Raw genomic sequence first — 27,122 nt, 5'->3', positions numbered from 1 at the left:
GTATAAAATAAAACATGATATATATAATATAAGTTTTCGAGTTCTTCTTAAAACATTGCACTGATGAATTTAGGTTAATACTCAAATATTCCGTGAGTGTTGGTTAAAATTTCATTCTCACGGTATACCATGAGCGAAATAATTGAAACGAACTACAGTTAACGTTGCTTAACTCAAACGAACAGGAACCGGCTAGATTTGTCCGTGTGCGAGTAAAACGATGTTTACTGTAATTCTTGGTTAGTCTAATACAGGACTATGTATCTATCGTGGGGCAAGTCTGGTTTCAAAGGTCTCGGTCCCATCAACTGGGTTAAATCTCTAGACTGAGGGATGTTGATAACCTGGCCAATCTTGCGCCTAACTCAAGTGGGCGTGGTTGAATTGGGTTGAACCGAGGTTTTACTTCTTCCATAGGTTCTCGAGTTGAAATAGTTCATTTATAGTTCAATCAGTCTGCAGGCTCGGGTCCGCGGTTCTGGTCAAGTTTGATTTCCTCGTCAAAATCAGATCGTTTCCAATGCTTTAACTCTAGATTAATATTATGGATTGATATTCTAACCGGTATCCGTGGAATTGGGTCCTGTAGTCAAATCTACTAGCAAACTGTGGAACAGGCTCTACTGACACTACCTCTTGTGAAGACCACTGAACAGGTGATCTGATAAATGAATCTGGTTTATATACCAGTAAGACAAATCCAAATTTAAAATCCAGTGAATGGGACGAAACCAAAATGAAGATATATATTATGGACAGTTTTATTTTTAGAACACATTAAAAATACATAATTACAAATATCAATATATTTCATTTCTTATAAAATTTTATTTGCCGTGCAAAAAATATATAAAGAGTCGTTTTGGAAGAAATTTTTGGTGCTTTGATCATTTCATATACTGGAACCTATCTCTGCATACCCTCTGCGATTATGTACACTTCCTGAGTGCTCGACCACGAAAAAAGACAGAGTTCCTAAAGTTGTTCCTATGACCATTATCAGTAGCTGAAACTCGAGCCGTAGGGCTGTACTGTAGAAAAAGCCAATAGCAGCCAACACCGCCTGAAGCCGATATAAGAAAATGATTATTCTACTCCATATGAAATGTCTATGTATAAATGAAATGGAAGGTTTACACATTACATGCATCAATTTGATAGAATACCTATATACATGTAGTTCCTATGGCCCAAGGGACCCAGTTGCATGATTTAGTCCAAAAGTGTTCTTAAATTCTTAATCAAGATTGGTTATGACCAATTAAGATTGGTTTGAGTAGTTCATTGTGCTATAAGGTTTAACTCAAGCAAAAACGTATATAGGGTCTAACATAATGAAAACTAGTTTATGAAACTAGCTCCATGGTTTGATAGCGATGTCAAACCCGTATAGCGAGACCCGGACATTTAACAAACTCAGACAAAAAGGCATTTTGCCGGTCCCAGCTTGTCTGAATTAAGCAAGGTTTACCGCATACGGATTTCATGATTGATTTCATGATTGGAAGAATATACAGACTATGATGAAGTAAGTGATGAATTTTGTTTGTTGATGATGATAGGATAGCGTTGCATGTCTAATTGATTATTGACCAAAATGCAAAGCTAGCAATAGATCACTGAAGCATTCTGTAAACTGGACCCAGTTCCACAGTCGCGAGTCAAGTTTGATTATTTAACCAATTTTAACTGATTTTGCTTTATACATATAACAAGAAAATGTGAAACTGGTATCTAATTCAATGAGTTTTGTGCGAATGAATTGTTGCTATATCAGATTTTGAGAACAATATATTACTTGTGATATTGTTACCTGGAGGAATTGATACAAGGCAAAAGCCGGAGCACTGTCCTCAGCGTATAAAAATCCTAGTATTGAATATATCTGCAAAATAATAGAATATTAAAAACACAGATCAGTTCAGTTCATATTTATTGCATATCGAATGCCCCTACCCTCCCCTTCTGGGGGGGGGGGGGCGTTCTAAAGTTCACTTAATCTCTGGAAGGGGTCATAAATCACAAGACTGGCCTTAAGTTGTTAAATTGGCTATAGAACTCTTAGACTTGGTCTTAGACTAATCTTAATGTAAGCCATGACTATGGAAGCGGCTCACCTATATTTCATTTATTCGTTATCATTCCCCTCCCCTTCTTCAATAAGTTTGTAATACATGGAGTATTCCCATTTTTCGAAGTAAAAACATCAATACACCAATAACCTACTAACCTGAGTATTAAAACAACAATCACCCAAGCCTATAAGGAATGCACAGATCACCACCAAATACTTGGAAAAATTTCTAAAAAGGAATTTCATCTTAAACTTATTACCGGTACTATTAATTCGAATTTTCATAAATGATTCAAATATGATTGGTTTGAAAATCTATATGGGACTATTCATTAGGTTTATACTGGTACCCAAAAATAGTGTATTTCGCCGGTTATCTAACATTGGTAAATATTGGTACTAAGACGAGCACCCGTATGCAAAAAGATAAAGAAACTCATTGCTCGTTACCTGGTAAACATTAAGAATAGTTGGGTTCTACATTTATACCATACTCAAATATTGAGAAAAAATAAGACCACCATACATTACTTTTTCAGGAATGTACATTTATACTTGTATACTTGTATCTTGTATCTTCACTTTCTCTACGAGGCTACATAAATGTACAGAGATTGTATATGCTTTTGACTTTATACTTTTGGTCCTAGGTACAGCTTACACACGTATCGGTACTTAACAATCGGTCTTTAAAATCATCTTAAAGAACATTTACCCGAAGTCCACATAAACCGCACCATCAGTTTCTTCGATGGGAGACATTTGTGGAAGATTTAAGAATATCAGATAATACGCCGTTATGTTTACTAGGAAACCGAACAATACAATGGGATCTCTACCAAATCGTTTAATCCACTTGCCGAATAAACCTAACAGAGCAGCACCTTGTGTAAAAAATTAAAAATTGTAGTGAATTAAATCATTGCTACAAGTAAATCTGCCAGGTTGGAAAATGAAGCAGCTACATGGTTAACCGAGCGCTTAGATTTTTTTTACAATTACAATCAGTTTATTGCTCCACAAAAAATTTACATTTGCACAGAGCACGAAAACAGGTTCATACATGATACATGTACACGCTGCTAACTTTTTGCAGTAACGAATTTTCAGGTTCAGTAATCATACAGCCAGATTCACATGCCTGTTTTAGATTAACCGAAGATTTACCGGTGACTCAATTATGTTTCAGCCTAGTAACTGTCAACTATTTACGAGACCAAATTTATCGTGGTTAATGTTAAACCCTCCCAAGATTAACGTACATACACGTGTGTAGGTGCAATTGCATGTAATTTGCTCGAATATCTAAAATCCCCATTAAACAAGTTTATGCACAATCATCTTTTCATTTTCTAACATTAATAAGCTTTAAAATACCTAGAATTTCACCAACTCCGATGAATATTCCACAAATTCCGATCAGGCCTTTGGCATCGGTACCAAATCGTTTCGAATGACCGACGGATGTACCATAAACACCACTAAAGAATGTGAGTGAAAGACCTGTAATGAGGTAGAAAACAATAAGAACAGCTCTCCACATCAGGGGACAGTCAAGAGATTTTTTCTGTTAATCAGAGATGCACCATACACCACACTAACAGTTATGTGTTTCTGGAAGGAATATTTGAGTATTTTCCCAGTAATCAGGGGTGATTGAGCTCCCGATATACAATATAATGGTGGCTGATTCAGACAATTCGTACCGTTATGAGAAACAACACAAGACACCATTTCGTTGCTTGTCTCATGGTGATTTACTATAAAAAAATGGCGCCTGGAAACTGTAAAAAGGCTTAATAAGCCTTTTTACAGTTTCCAGGCGCCATTTTTTGGGTATCTACTCGTAAATCACCACGACACAAGCAACGAAATGGTGTCTTGTGTTGTTTCTCATAACGGTACGAATTGTCTGAATCGGCCACCATTAGTGTGGTGTATGGCGCATCGAAATCATAATTTATACAGTATCGCGTAGTACAGTGAATATCGGACTAGAAGCATTCGAAGTTTGACGAGTCTAGTCCTATGAATTAGATTAATACAGGTACCTGTAAATCCAAATGTGACGCACAGCAATAAAATGTCTCTTGTAATAAACAAATGGAACAACCCTTCTGTAAACGGATGATTAAAATCAATTATGCACAAGGCATCCGTAAAAAAGATAAACTAAATTTTGACAGAATTCTAAATCGATTCTGAACTTACTAAGCGCTTGTAACGGCCCGTCATTTCCCCGGTTTTCTCCGTCACTGAAAACAGCACACAAAATACTTAATACAACATTGTACAGACATGATAGGGTTGGGACTAAAGTGACTGGATACAGAGTTGAGCATCGGGGATTAGCACTACTCCCATTAGAACATTGATCAACATCCCAATTTTCTAAAAGGCTGCCGACATTCGCCATTCTATACCACTTACAAAGAGTATTAGACAAGAATATCCGTGTAAGAGTATAGACTTAAGACACTCATATAGACCTGACGAGCTTATATCATGTCGCGTCTATGCGAAGAAAATCAAAATTCTTGAAAACAAGATTGATTGAAGTTTTTTTCGGAATAATTGAAATTAATTCGCAGTAATCTATGGGTTAAAAGATTTTCAAATGGCGCATTGATGAAATCCCTGTTGTAAATTACTTTACCCCTGATTTATCGGAACTACTAGAGACTCCACACTGGTCTCTTGTCGACCTTTCAAACAGAACAATATCGCGAGAAACAAAACGCCCGCCACACAGACTGCTGTAAACACTAAAAATAACGTAGTCCTGGTCGCCGCGTCCACTGTTATATCGCCTTTGAACGTAAAATAAACATACACGTTTCCTATCAGCAAACTGGAAGATAAAAGAAAAACACAAAAATCTAATCGCTTTTTGAATGCTGACCTACGTGAAGCAAGTAAGAGCATAGGTGCTTAACCATTCGACGGTCATTACATTAATTCTGGTAACATATAGGCATTGTATTTGTTTCAATCGAATAGCCCGACTCTCATGGAAAAGTAAGTTTGGTATTCTGGGTAACTGATAGTATTAGTTCTATACATGTATATTCTTTCATCATCATTATCGTCATTTTCATCTCATCAAGAGTAACCGGAAAACATAGCTCCCCTTAGTTTGAATATAGGAAAATTTGAATCTTTTAGGGCACCCACCTGCACTGAAACAATGCCCAGAAAATTCCACTTGTAATTGCGATCGTATCGGGATCAGAATTGAGAGTTAAGTAACTTCCTTGTGCTGTCCATAACACTAAAAATACAATCAAGACAGATCTTTTTATTTGCACAAGAATTGAGGTGTTTTTCATTTTAAGTCAATTTTTGAATGACGAAAAAAGTCACCTGCCGCAGCGATTCCGACCAAAACCGACGTCGTGTACAATGCCCACGTCATTGGTTTCAAAAATGACGCTATAAACAGCCTGCAAATATCAACAATGAGATAGTGTATATGTACTGTTAAAATAATTCCGTTGAGTTAACTTTCGGGGTTACGTGCTCAAAAGTTCGTTGAGAAGTCTACCATCATTACCACCATCTCCATGTATAAAAAAAAATTACATTAATATCACTATGATTAGGTTTCGGGGTAAGGGGTTAAATGGTTAGATTCATGATTAGAATCGTTGAGGGTTAAGGGTGAGTAGACTTGATTGAACTAGCAATATTCGAACTCGAATTTTTTCTATATCGCTGCCACTACGTCACAGTCAAGAACGCTTTAGTTACAACATTGTCATGTCGACATGATACCCACTACCTTACTGTTATTATGAAGCTATCTTATTCTTCAACGCTCAAACTTAATACAAAAAAATTGAATAGAATATAAAAATACCCACGCATAAATAGCACCAGATACCATCATCGATATTTTGAGGCCTAACACGCTAACAATCGAAGGCGCCGCCCAATTCGACACTGCGAGTGACACATAAATTATCGCCAGACTGAAATAAATGGTTTTCGATTTAACACATTTTTCGCGAAAATGAATCGCAGGACTACATCTGATTTTTTCGTATGCAAATAAAACCTTGTATATCCATTTCCGGTGAATGTACTGTTTGGTTCATTTATTGCTCCTTCGATTACTGTCTCCTGCAATAGAAATAGATCGGATTTTCCCAGTCTTTCCAAATTATTAAAAGTTAAGCAGCTTCAATAACTCAGGGGGATAATGCACGTGACAAGCGGGTTCAAGTCCTACTGCCTGCTTACAGCATTCGGGCAACACTTCAAAAGCCGTCGTATCATGAAGAATCCAATAGGCTAAGTGTAAACCTTGTGTAAGTCAGATCTTTTGGGAACAAGAAAAATCCCCCAACATGGAAAATCTGACGTTGAATAAGTCGGATTTCACCACTTTCCGAAAACTACGACTTGAGAATCAGTTTCTGTGAACGGAAAAATTAAATCAACAAATGTTTTGAAAACACTGAAATATTTCCGGTTTATTTTTCTAAAACACAATAATAACGTCTGTCAAATGCATCGTCGATTCCAAGCAAGAAACAGGGGTCGGAACAGGGAAGAAATCAAACTGCAATGGGAAGAATATATATCCCTTTGGCTTTCGGTGATTAATCTCGATTTTTTTAGTAATCCTGATTTTTATTTTGGGGCCAAGAAAAGATATACTACGAGTATGGCGAGTTACCGACTTTTGAATTGGAGGAAATATTGGGATGTTAATTTATTAGAAAAAAGAAGGAAAATTCGGGACCATCAATATTCATCCTATATAAGCGATTATACGACTTACGCAAGGTTTACTGTATCTTTTTCTTATGTGCCGAGACCGGGGAATCGTGGACGTGATAGACATTCATTATTGACATTTACGATCATCATTGGTTTGTTCAGAAGATGTTACAGGATAACTCACACGGGTCTTCAGCAAAATGCATATATCACGCAGAGCGCATAAAATTAGATATCCTGATAATAACCGAGAACATTTCGGAGCCGCCTAATATTATTCACAAAACGAAGTTCAATAACGCGGAATGCTTAAGTCACGCTCGGGTTTTTTCCTTCGGAAATCTGATATCCAATCTAAGACCTTGCCGTCTATACCCATATTACGTAGTTTCCTTGTCAAACGTTGGTGGCACTGAGGTACCCTATCAAACACCTATTCGAAGTCTATGTAAATTGAGTCAACCATACCTTTTCGGTCGAGTTTACTGGTCCATTTCTCAAGAGACATTGACAGGTTGGTCTGACAATTCCTTTTTGGGTACAAAGCTATGTTGTGCAGGGGATATCGATGTATCTTAAGTGCTCCATTGTTGTATGCCTGATAATTGTCAGGGTGGTAATTTCTAACTTCGTCTTTTCGTCCTTTTTAGGATAGGCATTATAAGACCAATTTTCCAGTCCGATGGTAAGTGACCATAGTTTTAGCGATTTTTCAAAAAGAATCGCCAAAGGTAAACAAAGCTCAACGGACAGTTCCCCGAGTATACTCTCGGTGAGAGTATCAGGGCCTGGGCTCTTGTATATTTAGGTTATTCAAATGTTTCTATACTAGTTCGGCATCTATATCAATATTACTTATGTTTTCTAAAACCTTCGGTGCTCGATCGGGAAAGCTCGTCAAATTTTTCTCCGTGAACACGCGACTAAAGAAGGTGTTAAATAGTTTAGCTATCTCTTTGTCATCTGAAAGTATCGAACCGTTGTTGAAACCGAAGGCGGTATGTCTGTTTTTTGTTTGATTTTAGATCTAGTATTCATGTAACTCCAGAATGCCTAAGGGTTTTTCTAACCTTGTTCACGATAGTTTTTTTTCGTACAATCTGACGGCTCTTTTTATTTCTCTTCGCGCAAAGTTTCTTTTGTTGATACAATTTGTTAAACTTACCGTTCTTGGTGGTGAGATACCTTTACCAGGCTCTCTGTAGTGTTTCATTTTAACTTTCCTTAGAGCCGGGGCATTCATCCAAATGGGCTTTTTACCTTCGTCGTGCTCATGGGTAATTCTATAACAGGGTACAAACCTTTTGGTTAGATCACATATCGAATCTCTAATTAAATATCAGCTAAATGTGACATCCAAGCTTGATAAGCTGTCTGACGAGTTGTCAAAACAAAACTGATTTGACAGTCAAATGAGTTTTGTTTACACATTTCGTCCCTCACTTTATCGTAGGTTCACCACTTCATACATTAACACTCCTCGGAAGTTCATTAAAATCAATTGAGATTAAAAATAATAATGACGTGGTCTTCGCTCCCAGAAGGGGTGCCTTATGTTGACAGTCGTGACCTACGCTGGTTTGCACGGTGCCTTGTTGGTTGATCTATACGTGCTGGGTGAGAAAATAATCACGAATCTTTCCGGAGCAGTTGGCAACCCTAACTTGGTGGACATCTCATTCCAGTCTATCTCAGGATAAAAATTCATATCTCCACAGATAATAATTTCGGCATAGGGCGTATCTCTTTTGACATCTTATAAATCAAATCTCCCTACTCTCATCGATGGATGCATTAGGGCTTCAGTAGATACACCCCGGTTGTAGTTTTCTAATTTTATCCAAAGATTATCATTGGTTACTTCATATGATAAGAGTTCGCAATAATCAATACCGTGTTTCACATAGATAATAACTACTCTTCCGCCGTTGACGGTGCTTCGTAAAATAAACGCTTACACCAGTAATTAGAAAAGTGGGGTTTCAGATCAGAGGGCGAGAGGGCGAGACACCACTCATCACCACAAGTAATTTTTTTTCCTAATAAATGGGAGATAGAAAAGCATTCTTAGCAACAATAAATAACAGAATAAAACCAGCAAAAAAACAATTTGAAATAAAAAAGTTAGTTGATGTTACAAAAGAAATTGAACATAAAATATTGAAATTAGAAAAGATAAAAACTAAATATGGAGAGAAAGTATCAGCTAATTTAAGCTACTGTAATGTTAGTACATCGCGAGAATTTAAAGTGTTTTTACCCGATAAATGGGTTTCATTGAGTACGGAGGAATTGAAAGATTTAGTAGGATTTAAAATAATATATCATGGGAAAAATGAAGACGGTCATCATGATTTAGAAATTGTTGATTAAATAAGAAATAAAAATAATGAATATCTAGAATCCAAAATGACCTTAGTCGTTTTATAAACAACTACAATCATACAGTACATCTGTTACATATTATTATAAGAGAGTGCTTCATTTGAATATTGATCAATCAAACAGGTGTTGCACAACGTTGTTGTTATAATAAGCACGTAGTACATACAACACACACAAACCAGTTAGCTGGTATCGAATTACTGCGTTTTCATTAGTTGCTGAAAACGAGGTTTATTTAAATTAGCTCAGCTGTGACGATAGGAGGATAGTCATCATTCTCTCGTGATTAAAAGGAATATTTCAATGTTTTTACGGTAAGTTTTAGCAAAATTGCCCTATCCTCGACCTACAGAGTTTTCAGGGGATAAGCATCCCATTATTGAAAGGCGCCACGGGACGCTTATCCCCCGTCATTTCTACTTACACCCCCGGAGACCCACATCAACCGGGATCTCCTTCAATGATTGGTAGAAATCACATTATATTAAAGGCGCCTAATGTAATTTCTACCAATCTCGAAATTCGAAACCGAAGTAGAAACCCAGAGAGTGGACGAAGGTGCATTTTCAAAATGCCTCTGCTGGCTAGAGCTACTCCAGTGGTTGAATGAATTGCCTTATATACTTAGCTAAAACACCTAAGTAAATGTTGTTGGTGTTAAAAAAATATGTGAAATTTGAAATTATAAATTATTCCAAATGAAAAGAATGTAAGAATGAAAACTGATAAATGAATTATGTATTTTTAACTTAATTATGATATAATTTTTAATCAAATTAGTAATCAATTACTATGTTAATTGATTAACAAATTCAAATTCAAATATTCAAATAAAAACAAAATAAATTAATAAAAATAATGAATATCTAGAATCCGAAATGACTTATCTGGACAATTTAATTGCTCCACATAGATAGACAAAAGTAGTGAGATATTTAATTATTTTTTTTACTTTTTTTTCTAAAATATTAATCCATTTTTTTTATTATCAATTTTGGAATTTCAGAAGTACTTTCATTTTTGATAGCAGTTGGTTCAGAATTACTAATATTATGAATTTTATTTGATTTCTTATACCAACTACACCCAATCAAAATGAATACAATTACAAATCCAACTGTAAAATATAAATATTTATCAAATATTCTACTATCAGAAGGAGTAGAAATAACAATATTTTCACCATTTTTATTAACATTTTTATTACTTATTTTTTCTTTTACAGCTTTTTTATATTCTTGTGATTTAATTCCTAATTGTCGAGACCATTCAATTTGTTTCTGAGTTCTCGGTTTTTTCTTCACAGTTAATTCCTTCACTTCTTTCACCTCGCTCATTTATTATAGAAATATTTTTACTTTCAATATTTGAAAATGTTATAACTCCAGTTGATAATAATGTCATAAATCCACCTAATTGAAATGATAAATATCCAATCCATTTATTTAATTCAGTCATAACTAAATAATCATTTTTTAAATCGGAATATAATCTATTTTCATCTTCAATTGGTAGTATATAATTACATAATTTACTATAACCTTTTACTACATTTTCTGATATCGCGTCATTAATTCTAGCTGTTCTCGCGGCTTCATAAATCTTAAATAATTTAATAATTTCATCTGATTTCATTGTGTCTAATTCATTATAAGTTAAATTTTTACTGACAAAATTTTTACATTTTCCAGATGCTATTAATATTTCTAATTGATGTTTACAATAAAGATAATATTCATAATTATTATTTGTTGTAACATTATTTAAAACACCATCATCTGGAGTTAATTTTGTTTCTGTTATTCCTAAATTATCTAAAGTTTTTTCAATTGGAACATCACCATTTTTAGATTTTATTTTCTTTTCACCTACCATTTATATAACAAAAAAATTAATTGTGTGATGTTGCAACTAGAATTTAACTAGAATGTAACTAGAATTCAACTAGATTAACAAGCTAGTTGAAATATTGTTGTTTTTATTTATTTCTTGTTAAATCTAGTTGATTTTTGTTTCAACTACTAACAACTAGAATTCAACTAGAATGTAACTAGAATTAAAATAGATTAACAAGCTAGTTAAAATATTGTTAAATCTATTTGATTTTTGTTACAACTACCAATAACTAGAATTCAACTAGATTAACAAACTAATTGAATTTAAATAAATTCATATTTAAATGGGTGTTGTAATCTAAATAGTAATTTTGATCTTTTGATATTTTTCAACTCATCCATATATTCATTATGTAAATCATGTGGAATAATATCATTTTCCTCAAGTGCATTTTTCATTGATTTTCTATCTTTATTGTAGAATAAAACTAGAAATCTAATGTTTTCTCTAAAGTCTTTAACAATTGAATTATATTTTTGATTTAAAACCCAAGTTGTTATCCCAAAATGTCTCCCAGAGAAAGCTAAATAACATAACTCACTTTCTCTAATTTTAGAATCATGTAAATTTGCACAATCATCTATGATAAATAATGTATTTGATCCTTTATAAATATCAATTGCTATTTTAATACAATTATCTAAATTTTCTTTTACTGTTTTAGGATCTAATATAATAAATTTATTATTCCTAGTAATATTTCTATCATAAGTTTGATTAAATTCATATGTTGGACAAAATAATACTATATTATCAAAATAGTTTTCATAAACAGTTTCTAATAAATGTAATATAAAATAAGTTTTTCCACAATTTGTTACACCAGAAATTAACATATTATGAGGCTCAAATATGAGTAATTCCTTATTCATTTATATATTTTTAATTTTACTTGATAATATCCATTCATTGAATTTATCTGGCCATCCAACCCATTTTACTAAAGAATATTTTTTTCTTTTAATAGTTTTTGTTTTTAATACTTTTTCAATTTTATATTCTTGTTCTAGATTTTCAGTAGTTAAACTTAATTCTTCTTCATAAAAATATCCATCAACTTCTTCACCATCTAAATCTTCTAATTTATAGACATATGGTTTTGTTGTTATTACCTTTTTTATTTTATATATTTCCCTAGTAAAATTTCGATCGTATCCTTTATCAAATATCTTTTTATACTTAGAAATTCTAACATTTTGACCAACTTTAAATTTAGGTTCACCAAAATCATCTATAAGAAATGCTCCATATAAATTATTCCAAACAATTTCAGCATTTTCAGATTTTCTAGCATCAATAGGTTTCATTCCAATAGAAGAATGATAAGAATTATTATATCCTTCTATCAATTTTGGTAAAACATCAATCCATTTAAAAGTATTATTTGCTGTAAAATATTTCCACATTCTTGTTCTTAATGTTCTATTAAATCGTTCAACAACTGCTGCTTTTTTATCTGATTTTGTTGAAAAATATTTAATATTATGATTATCTAAGAGTTCATGAACAAGTGAATTATCAAATTCTTTTCCATCATCAAATTGTATTTTTTCTGGTTTTAGTTTATCATCCGAAAGAAATTTTCTTAAAACATGTGATGTTTGTGCAGCATCTTTTCTATAAAGTGGGAAACTCCATACATAACGACTAAAAATATCAATTATATTCAATAACCACCAATAATCATCATTATCTTTCTTAACATTTTTCCTATCAATTAAATCTCCTTGCCACTGTTGATCTACATAACTTACCATAGTTTTACGAGTTTCATATTTTCTAACAATTTTTTTATGTGTTGTATATGTTGGTTGTTCTAACATAAATTCATTTATATCTTTATATTTAACTAAATTTTGTGGGATTATCTTATCTAATTTATCTTGTTTTACTTGACGCCATATATGTTTGGTAGAAGAATAAGCAACCGAACTCTCAGGGTTGTAATATAAATTTCTTAAATATTGTTCTTTAGTATTAGGAGATTTTTTACCACCCATTTATATACACTTAATTTTAACTTTATATTTCTAATATTGAATACTATCTAATTGTGAATTTACAATATTTAATTGCGCATCAGATATAATATAAATGTGCATTTTAAAATTTTTGATTCCTTTATTCTTTTTCATGAATAATTGTATTCCATCTTTTGTATTTTGTAGTTTTTTTCCAGAACCATGTAATGAATTATCTTCAGTTGTTCTAAAATCTAACCATAATGCATATTTATTACCGGTATAATAATCAATTTGATTAATATTACAATTTTCAAATGATTTTACTTTTTCATTCATAAAATGTTTTTTAATTTCTACCCATTGATCTATCATTCTCATTCCTTGACAAAATATTTTATTCGCTATACCTTCAATAGTTATTTCTACTTTTGTTATTTCAGGATTATAATAATTATCAACATTTATTGCACCATTAGAATATGTTGCAATAGTAAAAAATATTAATATACCTTTAATAGATCTTCTAGGAAAGTTAATATTCTCATTAATTATTTCATCATTTGCATTAATAGTTACAGTTTTAAATTTATCAATATAATCATATAATAATGAAAATCCTTGATTGTATTGAGTTTGAATTGTGCTAGCAATATTTTCATTAGTTACTGTGTTATATTCTAAACATATATTCGATAATTTATAACCCATATCTTTAACAACGCTAGATAATACAATTTCATTTACAGGAGCAAATGTTATCTCAAATATAATATCTTCTTGAATTGCGTATTTATATAAAGGTGCATTATTATTTATCAATTCAAAGTCTAATGGAATTTTATATTTGCTTCCATAAATCTTTTTAATCAAATTATCTGTGGCACGAGTTACTACTGCATTATTGGCTTCAGATCTTAATTTATTATGGTTTTCCGATTGGATGCCTTGAAATATCATATTATTTCTATTTTCTTTAGTTAACCATAAATCTTTATAATGCATAAATAAATTATAATCATCTAATGAGAAAACTGTTTCCGGACCAATCTTTATAGTTAATTTTTTAATCAAATATCTTCCAACATTATCAACAACATAATTGTTATCATGGCCAGTTACTTTTATATCGGCTGATAAATAAATACTGTTTGGAACATAAAAAGTATTTTGTGTTAATCGAGGGATTCTAACGTATAAAGTTTCATCGGGATTAATATTAGAAGGGTTATGAGTAATTATATGATGTGATCTCTCTGCTTTAATAGCATTAGATATTCTATGATTCTTCGAAGGACTTATATAACTCCCACTCATTTATTTAACAAAAAAATTAATTATTTATTTTTTGATATTTTTTGATATCATGGTTTACTTGATATTTTTTGATATCATATTTACTAACCCAAAAATAATAGCACTTACAACTGTAATTAAAAATAAAATAATATGTTCAGCAGCAAAGTTAAGAATATTACCTGCAGATTTCAATATAAAACCAACAATTGAAGCAATAACTCCCGGTAAAGCTGCAGCAGATTTCTTTGATAGTTCCCATAAATATTTTGCTAATTTCTTTAAACCATCTTTAACTTTATCTTGTATAGAATTATTACCTGGAGGTTTATCTGGTTTATTGGGAGTGGGAGTAGGAGTAGATTTCAAAGCATTTGATATTGCTAAACCAATTGTTGTAAATAACATAGTTACAGCTGTTACAATTGAAAGAATTGTTATTCCTTCTAATTTAAATAATAATCTTATTCTGTCTTTTAATGATATTTCAGAATCTGGTTTAATCAACAAATCTTTAAAAATAACTTTTAATTTTTTAATATGATTAAGATCATATGATTTTAATAATATATCTCTTTCTTCTTTTTGTAATTTTATGTTATATTCTAAATCATCTATTTCTTTTACTAAAGCTAACTTTCTGCTTTCATAATCAGCTTCATAAATTACATTAAGATCTCTATTTAATTCTAATTGTTTTAATTCTTCATCTGCATTAGTTAATTCTTTTTCTAACATGGTTATTTTAGAAAATCTCATCTTAATATTAGCAATTTCATCAGCTGATACTTGTATACCTTTAATTTCTCTACGTATTTGTTCAGGAAATGCTTCTAATTCTTCATCAGTTAAATTAAGAAATCCTTTTTCTAGTAAATATTGCAGTCGATTTATTCCAGTACTATTCATTTCTTCTTCTGAATCACTTAATCTATTAATTTGTTTTTCTAATTGTAATTGTAATTGTAATTGACTTGAATCATTATCAATTGGTTGAGTGTCTCTTCTCGATGTTTCGGGTGTTGAAGATCTCAATCTATCTAATCGATTTCTATTCTCTTCCATTTCTGGTTCTAAATTATCATAGATTTTGTTAAATAACTCATTAATTCTTTTTTTAAATAATTTTTTAAAGTGATCTATTTCTTCTTGTGTAACAACAGTTATTTCATTACTATTACTTATTCTCTTAATTCTATCTGGTTCTAACTTAATCAAAGTTGATTCTGCTAATATTTTGTTTTGATTTTTATAAGAGATATTAATATAAAATTCACCATTTAAATTATCACCATCCAAATAATAATAATATTCACCATCTAAATATTTTAAATCTTTTACTAAAAGTCTAGCGCCTCTTTCATTTATATTATAACCAGATTCTTCAAATAAAGGTTTAAAATCATTAATAAATTCATTATAATTGTATTCTTTTTCTGTTATTTCTGGTACTTCATTTTCAATACTTATCTTTGAACGTGCTTTGTCAATAAATTGGGGTGTAGTTAAATTAGAATTATATGCTGTTTCATTACCATCATTAAAACTTGTTTCATCAAAATTAGGTGGTTGTTCATCAGTTATACCAGGTTTATCAAAAGGATCCATTCCAATATCTTCTACACCTTCTACTTCCATTTATATAATAAAGAAAATTAAAATTTAAAATATAATATTCCTCCGATTACAATTCCTATACAAGTTATAGCTAATTTAGTATTTTCATGTGATTTATTATCATCATTTAGTTTAATTATATCATGTTGAATATTATTAGTTCTATTATTTTCTGATGTATTGTAATCTTTTATTTTGGAATCATTAACCAATTTAATATTCTTAGTTTTAGTTTCTGTTGATTGAATGTGTTTTTTATTTTTTTCACCTTCCATTAATTTTGGAGCAGTAATAATCTTTTTATTTATATCATTTAATCCAAATGAATTATTTATTGTTGCTGTTTTAATTAGATTATTATAACCAATTATATTTCCCATCTTTAATACTAAATCATTAGAAATAATTAATAGATTAGGGCCTATACAATAATTAAGTCTTACATGAGATTTATCTAAATAATTTTGATATCTTATAATGTTTTCTGGAATCGATCTATTTTTATCATTATGAATTGAATCTTCAAATAAAACTTTGAATTGTTTTTGTGTATCGAATGATGTATTCAAATTTCCAATTATCGGTGATCTTGTTTCAACTTGTGATCCTAGAATACAAATCAAATAAGTTCTAATAGATTGATTTATTCTTTCTATACCTGATTTAGTAAAACCTTCACTATTTTCTAAAATAAAATAAACCCAACCATTATTGTTTTCTTGTTTTAAATTATCATAAAATTTCGGTAATTTATTGAAATTTAATGTTTCTAAATCCTTTGTTTCTATTTTACCATAACCTAATTTTTTATTATAGATATTATAAAAGCTATTAGATGGTATGGGAAGTGCACAATATTCTGCAATCTTTCTAGGGCATGGAAGTGATCTTATTGTTCCAATTTTTATTCTAAAATCAGAATTATTTATATCTATATTAAATTCATTACAAATTTTATAAAACTTTGATAAATTAATATTATTATCTAATTCTTTAAAATATCTAGATCCTGGTAAAGCGCACTCTAATTCATTTAATATTATTCTGATTTGAAAGTATGTATGAAATCTAAATAAACTTTGAATTAATTTATATTTAGAATTATTCAAATGATCATTCCAACTTATTCCACATCCTGTTGTTGCACAATAAACAGCAAAATTTAATTGGTTCTGCCAATACTTCATATTAGATTTTAATAACCATTGTTTTTCATCTTTCAATTTTTTAAAATTAATTAAATATACATGAAATATATTTTCCATCTTTGCATTAAAATTATTACTTTCAGTAACATAAATATATAAATCAATTAATGAATTTAAAACTTCATTTCTATATGTAATATCTTTATTAAAATCTATTGCTGGAATATTATATTTAATTGATTTATTATATCGGAAAGTTTTTGGAAAACTTTCTACCATTTATATAATTAAAAAATTAATAATTTATTAATTCTTTTAATAATTTATCTTGTTCTTCAACTGTTATATGACCATTTAAACTTATTATATAATCTAGTGTATTCTTTAATTTATTAATTTCTTTTATATTAGATTTTATTTTTTCTTTATTACTTTTTATATTTAATTTTGAACTTATACCAGTTAAAACACTTGAACTTAATCCTAATACACCAATTGATATAGCTAAAGGTGTTAATGGACTGAATATTGCTAGAAATGTTATTACAGAACTAATTGTAACCGAACCACTAATAATAAGATAATATATAATTTTACTTTTTAAATATTTTTTCTTTTTTATCTTTAAGTCACTTTCAAATTCTAATATTTGTTTTTTTAAATATGTTTTTAATTTAGTTTTATTTATATCATGAGGAATAATATCAATACTATCAACTTTATCTTCCATTTATTTAGAAAAAAAATTACTAATTAGTAAACTTATAAGCAACAAATATAACAATAACTGTTCCACCTAAAATCCATATTATTTCATATTTCTGTTGTTCTTTACTTGGGGTATAATAATCTGATAATTTAGGTTTGTAAAGATGTAATTTTTCTTTATTTGTTACCGCGTTATATAAACTCATTGCATCATCGACTGATTGAAAATCTCTATGTGAAATCTTCTGATCATATAATTCTTTATTGATGTAATCCATATAGTTTTGTCTCTTTTCTCTATATTCTTCTGCATCTTTATTATATTTCTCTAACGCTAAGTTATGTCTTCTTTGTTCTCCTAATGAACTATTTTTATCAATATGTTTAAATAAATATCCACCACCAGTAAATGCTAAAGCGTTAACGATTGCTGATCCTATAATAGTTATAATTGCAGAAGCCATTTATTTAGCAAAAAAATTATACATTTATATGGGGGGAATATATTTTTGTTTTTCCAAATAATCAATTGTTAAATTAGATAAAGTAACTGCTAATGTTAATTTTAGAATATCATTTATATCAAATCTATCAACATTAACACTTCCCATTTTGAATACTTTTTTTAATACCATTGAATAACCAACAGTTCCAACTGATAGTAATGCTCCATTATATAATCCAGTTATTATCCACTTATTATCACTCATTTATTAATCAAAAAAATTACTATCATCAAAATATTTAGTTAAATTAGTGATGATTAATTCAACATTTATTTTATTACTAGTTTCATTTGTATATATTTCAATTATTATTTTTTTGATATCATCGATTATAAAATCTTCATCTAATTCATAAAATCTTAAAGATTCTCTAATTAAATTAGTAATCTTTTCTACATTAAAAGTTTCTTTATCTATTGTTGTTTCATACTCAAATGTTGTTTCATTAGAAAATGCAATATTTTTGATATGTGTAATTACATCATTCATATTAAATTTCATTTCTTTCTCACGTTTAAAATCAAAACCAAAACATATACTCGGTCCAACAGTTATATTCATTTATATAGGTGAAAAATTACTCTTTACATCTTATAACTAATTCATAAATTACAGGAAAGTTATTCAAATCAATTAAGTATCCATTATGATTTCTTATTTCTAATTTAAAATTATTAAATTGAGGAATACAAGGTTTGAAATCACATTCCGTTAAATTATAATTTATTTGCGTTCCAAATTCTTTAACATTCTTCAATGGTAAAATGTTTAGTAAACCAGAATTACAAGTTATATCTTTAGTTGCTTCGAATGTTTTTGTAGGATCGATTAAATTACAATAAATATAAAAGTGTGTAAAAGGTATTAAGTTTGATTTACCTTCTGCGTATGCTGTAACAATATCTGGGGCAATTCCTAACAGTTTACCTAAAGGTTTTCTTACTGTAAATTTAAATTGTTCGTCTAACCTAATCTTTATTTTATTAGAACTAGCACTTTTTAAAATTCTAATATTAAATCCAGAATCACTTCCTAATTTAGCTCGAGCTTTTCTATTAATTTCTTGTGCTAATGTATTTAAATTATATAATCCTGGTTTTAAATATATAAAAAACCATTTATTCCTTTTTTTATAAAAGATTGAAAAAATTAAATGTTCAAGACTTTTATCCGTTACATTGTAAAAAGAATTACATAAACTAATATTTACTAATTTTAAATCAACGCAATTCTTAAATTCTCTATCTAATTGTATTAATAAATTATGAGATTTATAATTTGTAAGTCTTCTAGAATCTACAAATATTCTGTATTCTTTTAATTCTACCATTATTTATAACATAAAAAAATTACCGCTCATCACTAAAAATTAATTTTAATAAAATTTTTCCTTAATAAATGGAAGAGAAGATAGCATGCGAAATTTGTGGTGAACTTCTAAGAAAAAGTAATAAGGCTCGACATATGAAAAAACATGATGAAAATTATAAACCCCCTAAAATAAACTGTCCAAAATGTAATAAATTATTCTCAAGAAATTATGTTAAAAAACATTCAGAGAAGTGTAGAATTAATGGCGCAACGGCTAATGTTGATAGTAAATCTGCCGAAGTTGAACCTGAAGTTATTTGGAAAAGACCTTTCTTATTCTATGATAAGGATAATATAAAAGATCATTTCTGTGAGCCTTGTCGAATAAAATATAACCCTGAAAATATAGAAGATTGGGAGAATCATCAATTTCGTAAAGCACATATAGATAAAATTTCTAATAAATTTGAAACTGAATTCAATGAAAGAAAAAATAATTTATTAGAAAAAATAAAATATGAGAAAACGTTACCAGATAATAAAGAAACAGTTGAAAAGTTAGAAAAACAATATAATGAATTAACAAGAAAAACATATTATTGTAAATATTGTAAATTGATTATTACAACAAGTAATTCAAATCTACATAATAGAACAATAAAACATAAAGAAAACGTAAGAAAATACCAAGAGCTTAATGAAGATCTATTACCAATAAATTATAAACGAAAATGCCCACAATGTAGTTATGCGACCTTAAGACAAGAAGGTGCTGTGTTATTTTGTGTTGAATGTGGATGGCAAAAGAATTTATGGGGTGAAGAAAAAACTAGAGATTTTCTCATAGAACCAAAATTAAATTATCTAGATGAAATTTTTAAAATATTTTCTATAGAAGATCATACACCAGAATATATGCAATGGCTTGAAAAAATGAAAATAATAGAAAATAAAAATGGTGAAATAACTAAAAAAGATATTATAAAAACAATTATTCCGTCAACATTTAACACAAAACAAAAGAAAATGTATTTATATTTATTATTTAACGATTATTATGAAAAACCTAAATTAACAGAAGAAGATATGGAAAATATAAAAAAAATATTTAAACAAATATTAATGTATCATTTGGAAAATAGAATAACAGATTCAATAAATTATGAATTCTTTTTAAATAAGATTGTAAATTATTTAAACCTAGATATTATAATTCCATTTGATGAATTAACAAACAAAAAGAAACAAAGAGAGCGAGATGAAATGTGGAACAAGATAGAAATTTATTTAAATGAGAAAAATGGAATTGAAGAAGAACCTGAACAATTAAATGAAAATGAAGAAGCCAATAGTGATTTCGAGTTTGATGATATTGATTTTATGTTTTAATGGCCATAAGGTAATGTTTTTATACCATCATCTAAAATATGCCTTTTATCATCAAATGGATTTAAACTAGTTTTTTCAACTTCATTTATATACATTTCATGATTTTCTGATCTTAAACAATTCATTTTGTGTTTCATTACAATTGATTTATATAAACACTTTATATAATCTTGAAATTCTATATGTTTATCAACCACATGTTTTGTTATTCCTTTTAACTTTTTAGCTTCATGTTCTTTAGTTTTATATGAATACATTTTACTTCTTATCCCAACAAATTCAATCATTTCATCACCTCCTAATTCATCTTTAAATTTACCAGGAATCTTTTTATTATCATTGCTAAATAGTTCATGATCTTTGGGATAATTGCTAAAATCAAAATGATGTTTTAATGTTTTTAAGTCTTTTGTTATATCATTTGTCTTGATTTTTAGTATGTAACTGTCAGTATTTTTTTGGATTAATGGGAACCCAGAATTGAATGTTCCGTCATCTGTTGATAAATCATAAACATAGTCAGTTGGGTTATATATTTCAAATAAATCTTTAACTTCTTCTGTTAATTCTTTTTCTACATGCCTTAAATTAAAACAATTTGGTTTAGATTTAATTAATTCTATATTCATATTAAATCCTAATGAACTGCATAATATATTTAATCCTGATATAGCAACTTTTCCTTTTTGAGCAAAGGATATTGTTTTGTGGTTTTTGAAACTTTTTGAACCATCTGCAGCATAGAATCCAATGAAGAACCATTTTCTTAAATTATTTTTTGCATTTAATACATAATCTGGAACTATCTTTTCTTTAGTTGAAGTATTACTTTTCACTATTGCATGAATATAGAATTCATCATTATATTTTGTAGCAAAATCTTTAGGATTATTTACAAATATTCTATAAACCGCGGATGATTTCATATGGTCCATGATTCTAAATGTTTTATGTGAATAAACTTCTTCGCAAAATTTCTTTATTCTTTCTAATAATTTCAAATCTTGATTGCATAAATACCAACAATATTTATTGCGATTAACATATTTATACACACCTGCTGAACCATCACCCATGAAAAATCCTTTGATAAAATATTCTTTTTCTTCCAATGTTTCAGGTTCTATATTATAAATATTATCAATTATTTCATCAAATGACATATGATTCATTCTTGGGTAAAATCTTTTATGTAATAATTTCATCTCCAATTTTTATATCAGTTGGTTTTATTTCATCACCATTTCGTTTAATTAAACTATGGTCTTCTGTTACATCTACAAATCCTAATTTAGTTCTAACTCTATAGATTTTCTTATTTGTTTTATGTCTAATAATATTCTTTAATTTTTTCCATCCATTTCTTGTCCAAACATCCATTAATCCATTTATTTGCATTAATTCTTTTTCACCATATGAAATATAACATTCATTTTGTTTTGAAATTATTTCTGAAATTCTTCTTACCAATATTTGGTTATTGTATTTTAATAATATTGGGGTGTCAGCTGTTACAGAATCAAAATATAATATTTCTATATGTTTTTCTCCAAAAAGTGGTTGTAAAACATTATAATAAAAATCATACATTAATAATTTTGATACTTCTAAAACAGTCGAACCAATAAATATAGGTTTATTAAATTTCATTGATGTTCTTTTTAATTTAACTGCTGTTAAATAATCTTCAAATCTTTTATTTCCTAAATGTCTAGGACTTGATTGTAAATGTCTTAATCTTTCAGAATTATTTACTAATTCAATATCATTTCTATTTCTAATATTTTCACATGTTTTACCATAAAAACTATTATTCATTAATTTGAAGAAATCTTTTTCAAAATCTGTTTTTGATATGGTTCTCTGTTGAGTATTGAAATCTATATATTTTTCTAACCACTTCGATTGATTAAATTCAATATATCTATGTACTTTCTTTAATTTCATTCCTTGTTTTAGATAAAATTTTAACATTCTATAATGAACAATATAATTGTATTTATTATTTTGAGTAAGTATTAATTTTTCCGTAAAAACATGATCTTTCGGTTTTACTTTCTTCTGGTATTCACTTAAATAACTATCATCTACGGTTAAATGTTCTGGGCAATATGGCAAGTTTCTTGTTTTAAACTTTATATTTTCGGGATATTCCAAATCTACAACGAAGAAATAACCAATTGGCGCTTCATCTTTTAAACTCGTAATTGCGCTTTCCCAATCAGTTTTATCATCATTTTCAACTTCTGTTAATATAAAATTTTTATATGGTTGAGGTTGCATCATTGCCCAACCATATAAATTATTAGCGTCAATATATAATAATTTATATTCATCATTTGCTTTAAAATACCTATCTCCCATAACACCACTAATTCCACCTCTAATTGATTTTTCAAATAATAAAACCATATCTGGTTCTTTTAATAAATCTAATTCTACATTTGTATATTTTAAACCACATTGCCAGGTTAAACCAGGACTTGAATAACAATAACAAGGGTCAACATTAAAATGGTTTAGATTAACTTCTCTAAACTTTTCAAATATATCTGCCAATATCATAACATCTGATTTTAAATATAAATCAACTAATTCACCATGATTTTTCATATTAAAATGGTTCCAAATATTTAATGTTCTATTAAAAACTTCGTCTTTCACATACTCCTCTTTTAATTGATCATAAAATTGATCTTTTAATAATTCTGTTACATTAAAATCATCATGTGTTTTATAAAATGAATAAGGAATTGCACCTTTATATCTCAATAATTTAAAATCTTGTTCATTTGGATAATAATATCGAGTTATAACAAAATCATTATCAACTAAACTTTTTGATAAATTATCTAATGAACTTGCAAGAAATCTATAAGAATCTAAAAATCTAATGCAACCAAATTGAAATGAAATATAATTTTCAGATGTTTTAGCTAATAGTTTAAAATCATATTTTCTTACATTTGCTTCATTCATAGCATTATATTCTTCTATTTCTTGATTAATTGCTCCCAATTTTCCCGATAATTGTTTTATAAATAGATGGGTATCATATCCTGATAAATTATGAAATAATATTGGTACGAAATTTACTTTTTTAGCTTGTAAATTGCAATCTTCATGAGCAGCTCCACGATATTTTGAATTCAAATGATCATGATCTCTAACTCTTTTATCAAATGAATAAAAACGTTTTTCACAATAACAACAATGAGTTGCATAATTAAAATCAATTTCATCTTCTTTTGTCATAACTATTCATTTATTTTTGTTTAATAATTTTGTAAAATCACTTTCTAATTCAATCATTTTATCACAAAAATCATTAACTACATTTTCACCTCTAAAAGAAATATATTGACTTTCATATAATTCGGGATAATTTGATTTGATGTAAATTCCATAAGCAGCAGCTCTTTGATGAACTTTTTTAATTGTATTTATAATTGGCGGGTCTTGTATTGTGTCTTCATTTAATTCATTTCCTTTATCCATTGATTTTAATAATTGCTTTTTGTTATATATTTCTTTTCTATCTTGATCAGTTAATTCTTTATTCAACGATTCAAAATCCCCATAAATTACAAATGGAATAATATTTTTAAATTTATGATTAGTAAATTTCAATTTATAATCTTTTTCTGTTGGCATTATTAATTTACAAAAATCTTTATTATCACATAATTCTTTATGTTTTAATAATGTATTCTCAGTCATAAATTTAGACAAACATTTTCTACATAGATAAATTTTACGATGATGATCACTTTCTGTTGTTCTAAAGAATAAATCAATTTGTTTTAACCACATATAATGTTCATTTTCATCTTTTTTATAATATAACAAATCTATAGCATTTTCATCATCATAATATTCTGTTAAATATAAAGCTTCCAATGTATAATCTTTAATATTTTCACCTTTTGTTTTTGGTAATTGCATTAATTCGAATACATTTATTTTTAAATTATTAACTTTTTCTATTTTAGGAATCATTTTTATAGTTACTGGATATTGATCAATTTTATATAATGTTTCATATTTCCGATAATCTGTTATTCTACAAACATTTTCCTGTGTTGGATGTAAGCAACTAATAATTGACCATAGAAAACATTTATTATCTTCATTTTGAATATTTATTACTGCTTTTGTTATAAATGGTAATTTAATATAAGATGATGCTTTAATATCCTTTTCTGTTGTAAAGTTTGAATCATTTTTAAACATTTTATTACTTTTTGATGTTTTATTCCTTTTTGTATTATAAACATTTAAATCTAAATATATAATTTCATTCAATGTTAAGCCAGAACCCTCAAAATATCTTTCTTCAATATGACGTTTAAATTCATTTAATATTTTTTCTAACTTCTCTTTTATTTGTGTTTTTGAAATTATTTCTTCAGAGAGTGTTTGAATATTATAATTCATTTTTTCTTCTGACTTTATAAAACTTACTTTCCCAGAGATACTAATTTTTGGATATTCAACATCTGTTATCAAATCTAGTATTTTTTCTATTATTTCATTAAATTTACTATAATCTTCTATTGTTGTACCTTTAAAAAATCTAAATATAATAGCTGCAGGACCAATTTTACTATGTAATGTTTCTAAGATTTCAATTGTATCTTTTATTTCTAGTGAATCAATATAATTTCTAACATTTTCCATGTAAGGTTTATTTGAAATAGATTTTGTTTTTGAAGTTGATTCTTTTACTTGTTGAGGTTTATTATCAAAATATTCTAATCCTAAAACATTTTTATTTAAATTTTTATAATGTTTTTGTGATTCGAGATGTCTATTATAATTCCTTTTTACTATAAATTCGTTACAAACTTCACATTTTATTTCATCCACATTCATATTTTCTAATCGTTCTTTTCTTTCATTAGAATTTTCTGGAGTTTCAAAATCTATTACATTTTTTATATGATTTGCAGTTTTTTCATGTCGTGTTTTATGAGATGTATCGATGTATTTTTTACAATATTGGCAATAATATTGATTTTTATTGACATTATTGTTTTCTGGCTGGTGTTCATTCTCCCCCATTTATAAGGAAAAAAAATTACTTGTGGTGATGAGTAGGAAAAAAAAATTACTTGTGGTGATGAGTGGTGTCTCGCCCTCTCGCCCTCTGATCTGAAACCCCACTTTTCTAATTACTTACACCTATGCAGTTACGTGGATAATTTTTCGGATGAACCTCCGATATCGTCATGTCCGGGTTATCTTTACAAACAAATGGAGTTCGTGGAGTTTGTTGGTAAGTGTGTCTGCATTAGTATTACGGAATTACAGGAGGTTGATGTGGAGAGGTCATTTTCAGATTGATGATTAGTTTTTTTTATCATACAGGGATACTGGAGTTGGTCATTGATACTGGTTTTATTCATTCACTATCAAATGTGACAAGTCCCTGTGCCCCAAACAACTGTCGCAACGACTGGTATTCAGACTACTAAACCGGCCTGCACGCTTTAGCCACATAAACCACCATTCCACCACTTGTCATCAACAAATCTCAAGTGATATGGATAGAACAGATTAACTTTAAATACCTCGATCATAGAGCATGTTTGAAATGCAGTGAACATCAACATAAATGATATTCCAAGTACGATAATTCGAGCAAGACGGATATCGTAGAAATCCGCCATTTTGAACAGTCACATGACTGATTGTCGGCCGTCATCGTTGCTTTGATCTTTACTCACATGCCAGAGTATCCTCCCACGTAAGCCGGACGGTAAGGCCACAAACACGGGTTCGAGAATCTCCCGCCCTGCCAGAAGCAAAACAAATACAATTAAATGGAACATTATATGACCTACGAGTTTCCGATGGCACACTCTTTTGAACGGCATTATTTGCTTAAAAATCATACCGTCATTCCTTAACAAAACTAATTGTGTTTAGGTTGTAAAATGAAGTAATGACAAAAATGGAGTGGAAGTCTCGGTTGTGTTGGCTCTGATATCAATTGATTTTCGACAAATAAAATCCCCCTCCCCCTGAACACGCTACGGTATCCGTGCGGTTCCGTAGTTGTTTTAAATTTCATCCTCAGTGCATGTACGTAAAGCGAAAACGC

At 28.9% G+C, this 27,122-nt stretch overlaps 2 protein-coding genes across 4 annotated transcripts in view; one reads left to right on the top strand and one right to left on the bottom strand.

The window, feature by feature from the left end:
• Positions 1–759: 759 nt before the first annotated feature.
• Positions 760–26,690, bottom strand: LOC141904746 (UNC93-like protein MFSD11). Of its 2 annotated transcripts, XM_074793396.1 has the most exons (14): positions 26,590–26,690; positions 7,965–8,082; positions 6,132–6,196; positions 5,938–6,045; positions 5,438–5,517; positions 5,249–5,345; positions 4,731–4,925; positions 4,286–4,329; positions 4,126–4,191; positions 3,452–3,577; positions 2,790–2,958; positions 2,231–2,303; positions 1,814–1,885; positions 760–1,063 (listed from the first exon to the last, which is right to left on the bottom strand). In XM_074793396.1, the coding sequence occupies exons 2-14, from the start codon at positions 8,040–8,042 to the stop codon at positions 893–895; spliced, it is 1,344 nt and encodes a 447-aa protein (XP_074649497.1). In that variant the 5' UTR covers positions 8,043–8,082; positions 26,590–26,690; the 3' UTR covers positions 760–892. The 2 variants fall into 2 exon arrangements, with proteins under 2 accessions (XP_074649497.1, XP_074649498.1); XM_074793397.1 differs by lacking the exon at positions 7,965–8,082 and having other exon boundaries at positions 26,590–26,685.
• LOC141904747 (mammalian ependymin-related protein 1-like) overlaps positions 9,433–27,122 on the top strand; it is a 32,131-nt gene continuing 14,441 nt past the window's right edge. The window contains exon 1 of one of the 2 annotated variants that reach the window (XM_074793401.1): positions 9,433–9,498. The gene's annotated coding sequence lies outside the window, so the exon portion shown is untranslated. The remainder of the gene's footprint in view (positions 9,499–27,122) is intronic. The other variant, XM_074793399.1, reaches the window with a different exon arrangement.

The sequence above is a fragment of the Tubulanus polymorphus genome, chromosome 4 (genome assembly GCF_964204645.1).
Source record: "Tubulanus polymorphus chromosome 4, tnTubPoly1.2, whole genome shotgun sequence".
NCBI lineage: Eukaryota > Metazoa > Nemertea > Palaeonemertea > Tubulaniformes > Tubulanidae > Tubulanus > Tubulanus polymorphus.
This window is presented reverse-complemented; position numbering and strand designations above follow the sequence as displayed.

Bases quoted from the DNA above. Each gene is read 5' to 3' on its own strand.
- LOC141904746 (XM_074793396.1), bottom strand. From the start codon at position 8,042: ATGAATGCCCCGGCTCTAAGGAAAGTTAAAATGAAACACTACAGAGAG. The intron at 4,192-4,285 runs GTAAGTTCAGAA...ATCCGTTTACAG, and splicing joins CGGGCCGTTACAAGCGCTTA to AAGGGTTGTTCCATTTGTTT. The intron at 2,959-3,451 runs GTATTTTAAAGC...TTTTTACACAAG, and splicing joins CGGAGTTGGTGAAATTCTAG to GTGCTGCTCTGTTAGGTTTA.